The sequence below is a fragment of the Argiope bruennichi genome, chromosome X1, assembly GCF_947563725.1.
Source record: "Argiope bruennichi chromosome X1, qqArgBrue1.1, whole genome shotgun sequence".
In the NCBI taxonomy this organism is placed as follows: Eukaryota; Metazoa; Arthropoda; class Arachnida; order Araneae; family Araneidae; genus Argiope; species Argiope bruennichi.
In genome coordinates, this window is record NC_079162.1 from 17,550,262 (window position 1) to 17,565,919 (window position 15,658).

Sequence of the window (15,658 nt, forward strand, 5' to 3'; positions counted from 1 at the left end):
TTGCAAGACTGTATCAATTTCCTCCTTTAAAATTCTTTTGAAATATGATGATATTTATGTAGCTAGAAGTGGGAAATTTGTTGTATTGACTCCAGCATTGTACATTTGCACCAACTGTTGGAAAAAATATGTCAACACCAAGTCTGCTTATTTATTTTTGTGCATATAAACACTACAATCATAAAGAACAATGACTTAAATATATGATGTTATTTCCAAAGTTATTGATCTGTATCCTAACAATAAAATGTTGCATGCTTTTCGTACATAGAAGCGATCAAACTAATGAAATTCCAAAAGGTAATATAATAAGTTCATTGTTAGAAAAAGTATTCTAAACACTCTATGACAAGGCCTGCTATGCTTGATTTGCTTACAGAAATTGAAGAGAAAACAATGTGTGTTTCGTTGCCATTATTCTTATCTATAAAAACTAAAATTCTTTTATAAATCTTAATGATGAAATAATTAAAGTTAACTGATAACTCTTATTATCATTTTTTCATGACACTAGATAGTACCTCGCTGAAAACGTTTTTATTGTGTTATGTGTCCGGTGTTAAAGCGTTATTAGTCATATGTCACTTGAGATTATTAGAAAAAAAAGGATATTTATATAAAATTATGTTAAATATAAAAAATTAGGAAATTATCTCGTTTCTTTAATTGTGCGGACTCCATGAAAGATCAAATATAACCATTAATCTTATTCAAAGATTCCCTTTCTAATAATCAAACTGATAAAATTCTAAAACTGAACATAAAATTCATGCTACCTCACTTCGAAGTCATTCAAAGGCTTATGCCTTTTCAATTTAAAATTTTATTCAAAAAAGTTTCAGAATACCATTAAAAATTTGTTAATGAAGGAAAAAAAAAGAAGAAAATTTAAGGAGCGACATTGGAATCATAGTGAAGAAGACTTTCGTTATTGCTTCTTCTATTTCATATATGAAAAAAAGCAAATTTCTGTCGTTTCAAAAACAGGTTTAAATAAGATGTCTGAATTTGAAATATATACAATTAATGTTAAAAGATTGCAGTGTAAAATTAAAATTTTAATTTCAAATTTCATTGAAAATATCGATACCTACGAACATGTATACATGAGAATGAGAATTCTAAATAGGAGAGTCAAATTAAAATAAATGAAATTTTAAAAAAGTGAAACAGTTTCTATTGAAAACATAGTATTCAATTAAAAAGTGGTGTATGGTCAGAGAGACATAGTATAGTCCAGAGATTGGTGGAGATTCGTCAAATACTTGCTCTATGCGTAATGTTATCTGGAATGAATATCAAATTATTTTTTAATTTTAAGAACTTTTTACATTTTTTATCAAATGCATAAGTAAAATCATAGTAGTTTTGCGAACCCAATGAAAGAAAGAATCATTTTATTCATGTAAATGAAGTAGGACAAACTGCACCTGTATCTGGTACCCATTTATAATGGGTACCTGGTGTGTTAACAAAAACTACAATTATTACAATGAAATAAAAATTCAACAATATAAAAACTTTGATCCTTTAACAACCCATTCTACTTTTTATTCTTTTTGGATTGCCACGTTGTCTTTATGATGTAATTATTTTTCAAGAAAAACGTTTTAGCTAATCGAAAACTCAAACAGTATTCTAGCTATTATATTTTTGTTGTTAAGGTTTCGTAAATTTTCCTAGGTTCCGGAAAGGACATTTTTTGTGACTTTAATATCGTATTGCAGTTTCGCGAAGCTTTATATTATACATATATAGATGTAAAGAGAGAATAGATTTACGAATGAAGTAAATTTTTTGCAAGAAATTTGCTTGAAAGTTCTAAAGGAAGGTAAGTAAATAAATGATGAATAATTTTTCTTTCTAACCATGATATGTTCATCTTCCAAATTGCATAAATTTAATCCTTAAAATTCATATGATTTAAAAAAAATCTGAAGAATGAAGCGCTCATCTGCCAGACTTTTCGACAGTATGTAAAGAATCAAATGCATATTTACCAGAAATATTATCATTTAAAATCTCTTAAAATAGTTCAGAGTACAGCAAGGAGAATATTCGAAATTAACTATTGCTTTCCAAGAGTACTGAGTTTAAGTTTTCCGATTTTAAAGTAAGAGTCTCCTTCGGCGTTTACAAATTCTGTAACATATATTGATTCATTGATTTCTAGACTCCAATCCATTACGAGTTTCGTTTGAAAAGTTAAATCTAAATAGTCTACATCTGCAACGACAATTTCTACAAGCACTCTGCACACGCCCCTCTGCGATAAAGAGTCTTATTTACATAAAACTTGCGGAAATTTGCCTTTGGAATATCGGAATGGAAGAATCCTTTTGAGTTGGAGGGGAATTGTGACTCCCATTTTTTGTTTTTTGATTGTGCAGGAATTAATATATTTTAACTTTTGAAGTAGAATTTCTTGTAGGCATTTCTAACATGAAAGACTAATGTCATTTTAATTTTTTTTCTTTCCATAGAGCTTTTAAGAGTATTTCTGGGTGGAACGACTTCAGAGCGGAAGAAATTTCGATCTTCCCTACAATATGACGAATAAATTTGTTTTATTCTAACTATAGATATGTTGCTAGCGTGATATGAAACACGTAGACTTTCATTGCCTCTATTTTGATTTTCGCTCAGTTAGTTAAATCAAAAATTAATTTTAATAGGACTACACCTCAATACAATTATTCGATAAGTACAATTATTTCGAAAAGGCGTACTTTTGCTTAATGAATCATTGAGTTGATATTTTTGTAATATTTCACCTTATTCGCACCTTGATAGACTTGATTCAAAATCATAGAAAATAAATTTACCTTGAAAGAAAATTGCACTCTATTTACAATTTTTTTTAAAAATAAATTATCATGTCTCTCGCACGTGAAGAAAGTATACAATTGGATAAACCTCTTAGACCTTCATATGAAACATGTTAAATGATAATTTACATAGGCCATTATCGTTTGATTTTGAAAGTCAAAAGTGTATGTTTAAATAGCATGTCTTAGCGATGTTACAGTTGATGGATTTGTAAATGATCATAACAGGGTATTGCATAAATATTTCATGGTGTGAAATTTCGGATGATAATTCGAAATTTTTAAATATTTTTCTGGTAGCCTTCTTTGTTATATCAGAATAGCCTTTCCAATTAATTAGAAAGAACTGTTTTGTCAAATCATATTTTTGATATCTAAATACTTTAGAAAATCAAATTAATACAAGCATTAAGTTAATGTGTCTAATTCATATATATTATTTTCTAATATCACGTTCTTTGTTCTCTATGGTCTAGTAGAATGTAATAGTATTGTGACCTGTAACACTTCAGAATAAATCGTTAAAAACTTATCATGCTATGTCACGGGTATTCACATTCACAACTTTACCATATGTTTTAACAGCATGTTATGTTTTTGATTTCTTGCTAATGCTGAATTTCTTCTTATGATAAAGTTTGATGTTAAATGGAAGGTTAGTTTTTAGAACTTCTTGTATTTCTGATCATTTGTAGTCTATCTTCGTAATAAAATTTGCTGTGGAAATGGTGATTTCTATATTTTTTCGGCTGAATGAATTGATCATTTGCGTGTATAGCGGCTTATTGCAGTTTTTAACGAAATTAAAAACTACTATAAGTAATTATTATTATTATGTTACAGAATTCAAATTTCCAGGATTAGAATAGCATGTTGACCAAATTTATTATATTTGATTCAAAAAGATATTTTACATTCTAGCTCCAAATTCCTCGGGCCATTTTATTATCGCTTTACATATATAAAAAATCTCATAATAATGAAGAATGTATATCTGTTTAAAAAAAAATCAATTTCTTATTTTTCATTAATTCTTGGTGACTGGAACTGTAATTTAATAAACTTTCTGCTAGATTTTCTTTCCATTTGATGAAAATGTAAATAAATTTCCTTTGCTAAAAGACGGTAGGTGAAAAATGACAAGATGTCAACAAGTATTGATTGTCTTGAAAAAACTGTGCTAAGAGATTTGATTCTTTACATTGTCTTATTTTCAATAATTTAGGGAAGAAACATTTACATGAGTTATTGTAAAATCTGCTATCATGCAATGCAAAATAGTTTTTTTTTCTTTATTTTCTAAGCCTCATCGCGATCATTAGTGACTGGACAATTCACTTTGGGTCTCGGCTTTCTCAGTGAGCATATTCCTTCTTGACCTGACCAGCAATATTTCTCGAATTAATTGATGTAATGATATTAAAATCTCTATCAGCACGGTAAATCCATCCAATTTTATATTTTCTTTAAGGACAATTTCTCATTGATCTAGTCCTCTCTTAGGGGCTCACATCTATAGATGCATATGATTTGCCCAAAATCGAGGTTTCTAGGGATCTTTACCTCCTCCCAGTTTATACTACCCTACGTCTTTCGCTTTCCGCTTGACTCTTCCCTCCCTCGACAGTTTGTGAAGAAGATCTTGAGAAACTATTGCCGTTCTGTCTGTTTCTTGCTTCTTATAGACAGTCAAAAATCCACTGTTGACTATGCGTGGCAAAACATTAAAGGCATTAACGCGCAGGCAGATTTTTGCTTAAAATTAGTTGCCTTTTTATAATTGTTTATTGCAGTACATTTTAAAGAAATGACTTCTTTTTATTTTTATTATTTACATGCCTCTCTTTCATCTGAGTTGATGCTTGTTCAATTGCACGACATATATCAATTGCTTTACTCAGTGTTAGTTCCCGTAATTTATCAGAATATATTCCACACACAATCTGAATACGTAATAAACTATCTTGCAAAGTATCGAAAGAGCAGTCCACTACTATGGTTTTTAACTTCTTGAGATACGAATAAAAAAGTTCGTACTTACCTTGTAAATAGTTGAAAAACAAGTAACGCGTATAAGTTTCATGCGGCTTTGGAGAAAAGTAATTATTAAACTAGCCTTTAATTACCTTTAGCCTTTAATTACCGCCGCATCGAATAATCCAAAGGTAATGAAAATGACAATCGCTTCTATGTCCTATAGCTGACATAAAATATTTGCTTGAACTTACTTAAGTTTATTCACTAAATGCGTAGCTGTTGCATTGAAATCAAAACTTTGCAGCAATAATTGCCATTTGAAGGCCATGTTCTCTTCCGTAGCCTCCAACTCATGAGGAAGGCGAATGAAAGCAGAATTATTTTCATCCGGTATGTTTAGAAAAACGCTTCAGAATTCTTATGCTTCAAAATAATATACAAGAGGCACTTCTGAAACCATGTTATAAGTTATTAAAGACGAGGTAAGCAACATAAGCGTCAACTAGGAACTAAATCTATTTTATTAATTACGTACTTAACTGTCTGTTGCCAGATATACTTACTTAGATACATAAAGCATATAAATGTGTGGGAGGGATCATATCTCTTTATAAATATTATTACACTGAGTGACCCCAAAAAATGGAGAAAACATTTATTTCCATTAATATTGCATCTAGATGTTTACGTCCAGTTATTAAGTATCATTAAATAAGGTGTGCAATTATATGAATGCATTTTGTTTTCTGTGGTTATTAGTTATAAAAAAAACTACGAAAATTTAACTTTTTATAAGGATCACATTACGTAAATGTGTTAGTAAAATATTTTTCTTCCATGCATCTATGTGAATACAATATTTATTATAGGTTTAAATCACTTTTTCTCATTTTAGACCATTCCAGGGATAATAAATCAGGCGTTTCGAATTGTTTTATAATTTTTTTAAATGTAACCTTTCATTGATTTATTATATTTAGTATAAGTTATGTTGATATATTTTTTGGTCAAACTGTAATTTTAAAATAATCTGACATTTTGAAAAACTGATTATCTTATGTATTTCTAAAAATAGCTGAAAATATAATGGGAAAAGGTAAAAATACAAAATACTAACATATTTTTAACACTAGAACGTCCGGGATTTCGATTACCCTTAAACGTCCGCCGGTGTCGTTTCGACACCGAGTTATAAAGCATATAAAGTAATTGTAATAACTAAATAATTGACAGGACTACTGTTCAGTAGGGTTTAGTTTTAAGACTTTTTAATATTATTTCATGTAATTATCATATATTATGATCCTTTATATCATAAAAAACTGTAACAAAGCAAATTACTGATTCTTGTTAAATGCAACAAAACATTAATGCTTATAAATATTAGTATAATAAGCAAAATCGTAATTTTTGTGAGAATGCAAGTTTTTTAATCATTATTTATCGATTTGATACATAATGTTTTGTTCATACCTCATTTGCAATAGATAGAGTGATATTAAATTTTTCCTGTACATTTTCCGCACACCATTTTCAAGAAAGAGATATACATTTTTTTTTATTTGCATTTCCATTACACTCTTTAATTTCGCACTTTTTGTGTTTTTAGCGAATTTGCAATTCCTTTAAATTCCGTATTTATTACTAGAATATTATCCATTTCATCTGCACTTTCTTCAGATTCTTCGCTTCTCGTAATCTTATGTCTTCATCGGAATCTAAATTAGAATAAGACAGTTCGCCACCATCCGATTCATTCTCGAAAAGCTCTCGCAACAAATTAGCAATTTCATCAGGGCTTAGACCTTTTCTACGAGCTATCGTTGCAGGTTCGAAAATCGAATGAAAATTTTTTTATGAGCAGATAAGTAAATGTCTTGTTCTACACTTAGGCACAACAATTTTAGAATAATTGATTCATTTACGTTGTGAACCAATAACACTGCATTCAAGGTAAAAAAAAAAAATATATACGATAGTACTTTGGGAAGTTTTTTTTACTCAGTGAACTATCATTTGTTGAACGACAGCTATTTATAATGATAAATTGCCTTCGTGTCGAAAAGACACTAGCGGACATTCTAGGAATATTTAGTTGTAAATCTTTCTTAATTAACCTAGAACCACAAAAACTTTTTCTGTGGAATCACCAAAGAAAATTATAAAAAGTCACGAAAATTCCCTGCTAAAATACGGAAAGGAGAACAAATTAAACAGGCTTTGGTGTTCAATCGACACCGACGGACCTTCTAGTGTTAAAAGATTGATTTAAAAGCCTCATTCCGAAGAAAAGACAACAATCCAAGAACTATTTTACCTTGTAAATAATTAAATTGATCTGAAAGATTTCTTTTGTTTCCAGATGCCAGTCAATACGCTCATTATGTGTTTAAAGCCTTCGATCACGATGGAAGTGGGACCATTAATTTTCAGGTGAGTCATTTAAAAAAATTCTTAATATGTCTGCAGTTTTTTTAAAATGTCAATTGACTGGAGCAAGTTATAAAATTAAAGGCATGTGTTTGAATTTTTAAAAAATAGTTCTAACTAATAAGTATTATAAAATAAACAACTGCTCATATAAAATTCTATTGGTAAAAAAACAAAGTCATGAATTCCACAGAAAGATTAAAGCATTTTACTTCTTATAATTAATTTTCTACAATATAAGAATTTATATAATTTTGGTTCCTAATTTTGAAGCATAAAGCTCAGAAGATGAGTTTTAAATCAACTTCAATATTTTTAAAAGACGAGCATAATTTTAATCATTCTATTAATACTCGATTTATCTTAATCAAATAAACCGATTATGTTTGCTTTAATTATGCATCAATTAATGATAATAGCAATTAAAAAGTATTATACATTACAATTATTTAAAAACAGAAGCAACAAATCCTTATTTTGTAGATAAATGATAACAATGTTAGACAAAGCTTAGACTTTGGTTTTGAAGAATACATAATTTTAATCGTTTTTCTTTCTTAGATTTCTTTGATAAGTGCGCTTACCATTTTCGCAAATTTAAAAACAAACATATAAAATTCATATTAAAATCGGTATAAATAAATATAAATTTTCGGTAAAATAGCTGATATACTGTCAGCATTCATCTAAATTTCTACCGATTTTCATGGTATAGTAGTTGAAGCCGATTTAAACGACATATAAACTTTTCTATACCAAAGACATTAAAAGATAGTATGGAAAATCACAATAGTATGTCAATTGTTTATTTCTGAAAATAACTCTCGGCTTTTTTATACTGTACTAATAAAAATATTAATTTGTCTTTATAACTCTTCATACATTATGCTGTATATTCATGTGCCCTTTTTTGTATTCTTTAATTATATATAACTAAGTTTCTTAATTTATTTTTCCTTCAAATTTCTGAAAAAAATTTAGCATTTAAGTATTGCCCTTAAACCACCATTATGGAACATTACTTTATATTAAAAATAACTGAGAATGAATCATTGAATATCAATTTTCGTAAGTACTAGAATTAACATGGACATGAATCTAATCACTCTGAATTTCAGTATTTCTCGTATTAATATTTTTGTTAAAGTGTCATGTTTAATAATTTAATTGCAAACTATTTCAGCGAATAAGCATTTCTAATGAACACTAAGAAATATTTTGTCATTCAGATACAGTGGCATTACAGTTTTTGATTTACTTGAGTCCTTCGAACTTCTAAAAATAAGTTACAGCATTAAGGATTACAGACGAAAGAACGGTTAGAGAAAATGAAATTTGAATACCGGATATTAAGTTAGTGATGAATCAAAACTTCAAATACCCTACCAGTGCTGTATATGATGCTGTATTTTGCTTATCTACCAACTTATTTCAGACAGATAGTACCTAATGGAAAGAGTTAGAAACAGGTTGTGGAATGGATTCAATATGGTATTTAATATCAATATTTAAAATAGTAAAGTTTGAATTAAATATAGAAAATATTTATCGTGCAAAGAAAATGACAACTTTATTGTTCGGGTCAATCAATTACAACACGAACAGAAACAACTTACTTTCAATCGAAATTTAATTTGTCTGCATATGCCAATACTTGTGCGTTAAAAATCAAAATTCATCATAGAATAGGAAAATGATTTTTTTTAGCTTTTACATATTGCCTAATTAATTTCGAAACGTAATCACACTTCCAGATTTTTTAATTTTAAAACACACGATTGAGGTTTCTGAATCAATTCAGTAAATTTATTGTAGAATTTTCTCTGGTAGATGACTGAGTTTGTCTGAAAAATTATGTAGAAAATGGTTAGTAATAATGTGTCTTTGAGGGGAATGGAAACGACAAAGGAAATAAAGTCATGCCATAAATTTCCTCAAATATCCTCCGTGTGTAGTAATAGAATTTTTGGCAACAGGTATTAGCGAAATTTACATTCACAGTCAGAACACTATGGGACTGAATATATGCAGTTTCCCGATTATATAGTAAATTTCATCGTGCTGTGGGAGGACAGATGGCATGCCATGAATATAGCAGCCATTAATTTGAAAACCACTATGCCATCGGAAAATAGCACACCGCCTCGTACCTTCGATCTTGCACATATTCGTCTCTGAATATTGATTCCATTAGCAGCTTCTACCAACAAAAATTGGATTACTATACACCGAGTCTTTTCAGACAAATCACCTGCAATAAATTACTTGCTTTGTTGCTTCTGTTATACTCAACGGCCCATCAGCACTAAACATTTTGCTAGTTAGATTCATTAATTCATGCATTAGTTCATTTTTTAACTTATGAATTTAAAAATTAATCAAAAAGATAAAATATACTTTCTTATTTTTAAAAATGTCTAATTTTTGTCTTATTTACTATTTTACTGCATTATAAAAATCATTTTTTAAGATTTATTTTATCTTTAAATGTATTGAAAAAAAAACTCATTTAACGTTAGGAATTCAACTTTTCAATTGCTTGTAACTTCTAAGCCGATTGCTGAATAGTAAAATGTTATATATATTATGATGCCGTAGGCTGTTATTGATTGCCTTTTGATTCTGCAGATCATGTCAAATATATATATATATATATATATATATATATATATATATATATATATATATATATATATATATATATATATATATATATATATATATATATATATATGGACTGCCAATTCTAAAAATAATTTCCAAAGCATTGTAAGAAAATTATACTCCAAAAGAAGAGGCAGTATTTTCCTGTCTTCAATTCCTAATGAAATCGTAAAGGCATGTTTTCATTCAAAAGCAACTGATGTTTTTGAAGAGATTTTTTCAATCAAATTGTTCTCAATCCATATTTGCATGGGACTGAATCTGAGGTAACTTATATGCAAAATATTTGGCATTTTTCTTTGCAAATCATATATTTAAGGTATAAACAAAATCATTAAAAATATGCTAAAACAACAGAATTTACTAAGAAATTTATTTAATTATTTTATAACAAATAAATCTGAAGTAAAAACGTTTTATGTTCCTTTTCGAAACTTACAACCTGCTGCTTCAAATTTAAATTTTCGACAACTGGCTTCAATGGTAAAAAATAATGATTTCGTCGCATATAACAAAAAATTAAATTATAAATGAGCAATTTGAAGCATCGCAGTATAAAAATCCTTTCAGAATTCTATTGACATTGAATCTGATTATAAAATGTAAGTAAAATCGTCACAAAAAAGTGTGGGGGTGGAGAAACGATTAGATTACTCTCCAACAGTACATTACTCTTCTATATGTCGCAAGACCAGTCAACGGACTTATAGAAACAATTGTTGGGATGCTTCGCTTGTCCATTGTTTCAATTAGACATTATTCTTTCAATCTATCTGCTTCTTTTCAAGCCAAGTAAATTTTCCGGAAAAGGTTCTGTTCCTATGATGTAAGAGAAAACTATGCCTTAATTGTTTCAAACCGACCAGAGTGCATCACGGAATCCACTTATTGCTTGTCAAATGAAATAATATTGTACCATCTGAAGAAATATATATATTCAAAATAAGTCGCAGTTATTTATTCTCAAAATTTGGCATAACATCGGGGCATGCTTGTAAATGGTTTTCTGATATTATTTAACAATTTCATGGGATTCGGAACGCTTCAGTGGCAGGCAATATTAGGGAAGCATCCATTAGATAGTATAAAAAGTCATTAAAGTTTTTGCTCTGTTCGAAATGAGAAACGTTGAAAAAACTAACCTTATTAAACAATGTAATATCTATTTCACTCGAATAACGTTCACTATTTACACCAGGACATCATAGCATCATATTTATTATAATACTATGGGCCTGGGCTGGAATGGTCTGATGTGGGGTGAGATGAGATGGTTACCTTGTCTAAGTCGGATAGAAAGCCTGAATGCTCTCTCCGAATTTTGAGAGTTGACAGTATTTATAATTGACTGAGACACCGCCACATGATGGTTAATGGCAGACTAAAAGAGTGCTATGTCACCAAAAACAGATATCCTTCGCTAAGTCGTCCATCCTTCCAGAAAATATTCAGAGAAAGATTAGCCAAAAAGGTGTTTGTTTACAAAAAAAGCTGGAAAACATTCTTATTTTACCCATAACCACCATAAAAAAGCAGCGTCAAAATGGTGACTCAAAGGTCAAAGAGGGAAAATTATTACTTTATAGTATCAAACAACAACAAACAACTCTGTTACTTAATTTTTTTCAACAGTAAAAATTAATTTTAATCTACAATAAAATTTCACGATATATATTAACATTTCGTCAATCCGTATAGAAATATTTTAGAACAAAATAATCGAGTTTGGGGCATTTCGTTGAAACAATAAAATTATTTAAGAATAATAGAATACATATTCATAATTAATACCTTTATACAATTTTAATTTGCGCATTTCACGTGATTTCTTGAATGATAAAATTGTAACTAAATTAGATTTAAAAAAAAGGAAGTTCAAATATATATAGTTAATATATATCTGTAATAGCAAAGATTATTTTAAAAAACACAAGAAATTAAAATAAGAAAAATGTAATTTTCAAACATTACTTCGAGATAGCAATACGACACATAATAATATCACCTAATTTACATATGTAATATAAATATGCATAAAAATGTGACCATGTTAAAACATAATTTATTTTCGTAAGTTAGAAAAATTCGTATCAACTAAAAATGTCGCATTCTTAAAAATGCAAGATAAGAAGTATTTAATTTTAAAAAATCTAAAATGAATATTTTATGGAGTATTTCCAGAAAAGATTCCTTAAACTTGTATATGTATTACAACCAGTCAAATCAATACATCAGTTAAAAATTACGAGGGAAATGGATTTTTTTTATTTTGTTTTAATTTAGAAGTTCGAACTAGCATATAGTATCTTAATTACATAAAAATAGTTACCATAACTTAGGTAACTTTGTGTAATTATCTAAAACACAAATCATTAAACAAATGTACAGAAAGAAAGAAAACCAAATGAAAATGATTTTATTCACAGGTCAACGTTAAAAGACAATTTTAGAATAATTTATTTCTGGGGGATATGGCAGTCAATTAGTCTTAGAAAGGAAGTGGTATGATTGAAAACTCACAAATGTCATTAAATTGCAATTTTTAACTGTGATCTCTATGCATATCGACGTGAACAACATCTCGGTATTCTTCCATATCATAATTTCGTTGTCGAGGAAATTCTTGCCGCGGATTAATTGGTTTTCGTCAGCCTTTGTCATGCGAACCTTTAAAATTTATTTCGCTGCTCCTTCCGTGTTAGATTCTTTTCAGACAATCATTAAAATTTTAGATTGCCCAATCAACAAAACTTTCGACTGACTATTCTCGAAGGTTCAGAAAAATAAATCATTCATGCTTCCAGCGAAGGCATAAAATTCTGCTGCTATCTGGCCATCCCGCACAGAACATGAAAAATGCTAGTAAAATGCCTCTTGAATGCATAAATTTGCATTATTTTACAAGTTATGGATTATTTCTGAGAAAGATTCCTGCTACATAATTAAATTTTCATGAGGCGCGGATATTATATTCCTCTTATTAACAGCTCATAACACATGTTTTTTTTTTATATCTACTTATCTTACAATTTAATTTTCAAAACTAAATTCGTCAAATATATTTATTTTTGTCCTTATCATTTTATTTTCACTATGTTGCAACATCATTAAATATATTTCTTGCAAATCTTTTTCCAACGACAGAGAATTCAATAACTATTTTTATTAGCTTCGTCAATTTCAGTCAAGCATTAACCTTCTTAGAATAATTCAACGTGTTAAACTCATTTGCATTAATGAATTACTATATTTCTAAATAGGAAATAAAATAATGAAGGAAATAATAGCCTGCGGCGATCTGACAGAAGCGAATGGCTTTTAGTGATACGTGATGGAAACTCATGAATCAAAGGTCTATTAAGATAACTGAAAAGGGGAATGCCCCATGCGATTGTCTTGATTAACGGAATGATTCAATTTTTCCTTTTTGATCCGCCTCTCAGGTTTCAGTATTTAACAGTATGTTCCAATTAGCTTAATTTATTGAGATCAAATTAAGCAGATAATAAAGGAATAAAGTCATCAAGTTAAGCTGATATTCTTTCAAAATGTAATTTTTATTTAAATATTGATTCTGCCTTCCCATAAAGGAGAAAAATTGGAGTCCTGCTTTATTTCTATTTTTCTTCTTTGATTTAAAATCCAATTTAGCACTTTATTTTATTTAGCGGATTATATTTATTTTTCACAAGCATGTTGAATGAGATGAGAAGAAAATCTCGTTTACTGTTAAATCCTTAGAGACAAAAAGAAGTAGAAGAAGAAAAAAACTTTTTCTTTGCTTAGTATCTTCGAGGCTGAGGCCTTTCATTTTGAAAGTAGTAGCGAATGCAGTGAAGTGCTTTTTTAAAGTTTTCTCTCATTTTAAACTTCTCTCGAAAAATTTTCCTTCCCTACCCTAAAGATTTCAAGGAAGTTCTCAAAAATTTAGAAATTCTAGAACAAATTGGGAACTCTATTCTTCACATCTTCGCTGTTTTATTGACTGAAGAGTGCATTTGTAAAGAAAAGTTAAACTTTATTTTTAAAATAAAGCTTTAAAATAATTGTACTGTTCAATATAATCAACAAATCGGTGTCTAATTTTTCTCTGATTATTCCAGCTGTTTAGAAAGGAGAAAAATAATCTTTCGATAATATACTTCCTTCTGATTAATTTCCTTTATCTTATAAAGTATAAAATCTTACTCATTTTACCTAGCTGAATTCGCGTCATGTTTTTATATAGAAATCTGTAATCGTTTTTTCACTGATTTGCTCCAAATTCAAAATATTTCAAATACCTTAAACTTTCAAGTTCTTAATGAAACATAGTATTTCAATATTTTCAGAACTTAGTTAACAGTTAATCGATTCAATGAATTTTAATTTCACGTGAATAGCGCTACCTATTAGTGAATTTGCGTAAACCTTCTTCAATATTTAGTGATATGAATAATAATAATTTATAACAATGAATTATGAATTACATATTTAAAAAATAGCAGAAGATAAAAAAGAGTTTCAAAATTCATCTTTCTAATAAAAGTGTTCATTCTTTGATAAAAATAAGCTTTAAAAATATGCTTTCATGAAATGTCCACTCTAGGAATCACATAGGCAAAAAAAAAAAAAAAAAAAAAAAAAAAAACCACTTTTAATAATTTAATTCCATCTGATTGATTTCTGAGTCATTTTTAATGAATTGAATACCAGTTACTACAATTTTGTTGTCTTTCTGCTCAAACAAACGTGTGGGATCTCTTCGCTGTTTCATTATTATTGTAATAATTATTACAATTATTTTATTTTTGGTAAGAAATTCTGGAGTTGCTGAAAACCTGCCGTTATTATGTCCTGTGCCTTTATGGTTGATTTAAAAGATGGGGATTAGAAAATCATATATATTGTAAATAGAGTTTTTCTTTCGGTTTAGTTTTAAATTTTTCCTTTTGTGCATCAGTTTTTTTTTTTTTTTTTTTTTTTTTTTTTTTACATAATGTCTATAAAAGAATACAAACACTAGTAGATGAGGTCACATGTGCTGAAATTTGCTGATATATTAGGATTCAACATAATGTAAAGGTTGAAATATCTCTATCGTAACCACTTTTAAAACAGTAGATGCCGTAGAATTTCCATTTTAATTCAGTTTGTGTGTATTTTAAAACTTCATATGTAGCATACTGATTTTAATTTAATTGTGCCGAGTTACATGCGCCTTCATATGGTGCCCCATGTAAATTCTGAAATTATCTCATTCTGACAAATATGCGAGAATGATTTGACGTGTTTTATAGTTCAGAACAGACACGAAAATCCTTATGTGGCTTCTCTATTAAATATTTCGACATTGAGCTGTAATTTTTGTTTGCCTCGCAATTTCTAACCGATATCTGAACTGCCAAAATTCCACTACCTACCAGCGGGAATGTATTTGACCCTTTATATCAAATTTGGTATTTACCAGACCTGCACTCACGGCACATCAGTGGTGAAATCGGAATTCTGGATACTTGGAATTCTGAAATACCGAATGCTAACTTTTAAAGACAGTCCTCTATACCACCAGTAAAAATAAACCTTTAATTTCTGAATTTCTTACAGCTTTGGAAGTGTATGGAAATATTTTGGAATTGACTTTTTTAAAAATTGAATTTTATAATCTAATTTTCATTCTCTTTCTAATGCACTAAAATTTCTCTATTATTTATTTTCAATAGTAATACACAATTTAATTATTCTGTAGGAAATTCTCAGAGATCTAAATGTTTTATGTT

General features: G+C 28.8%; 1 protein-coding gene across 1 annotated transcript in view; it reads left to right on the forward strand.

The window, feature by feature from the left end:
- LOC129958883 (Kv channel-interacting protein 1-like) overlaps window positions 1-15,658 on the forward strand; it is a 111,400-nt gene that overhangs the window by 67,173 nt on the left and 28,569 nt on the right. The window contains exon 4 of the mRNA XM_056071605.1: window positions 7,168-7,238. Within this exon, the coding sequence (XP_055927580.1) occupies window positions 7,168-7,238 (71 nt within the window). The remainder of the gene's footprint in view (window positions 1-7,167; window positions 7,239-15,658) is intronic.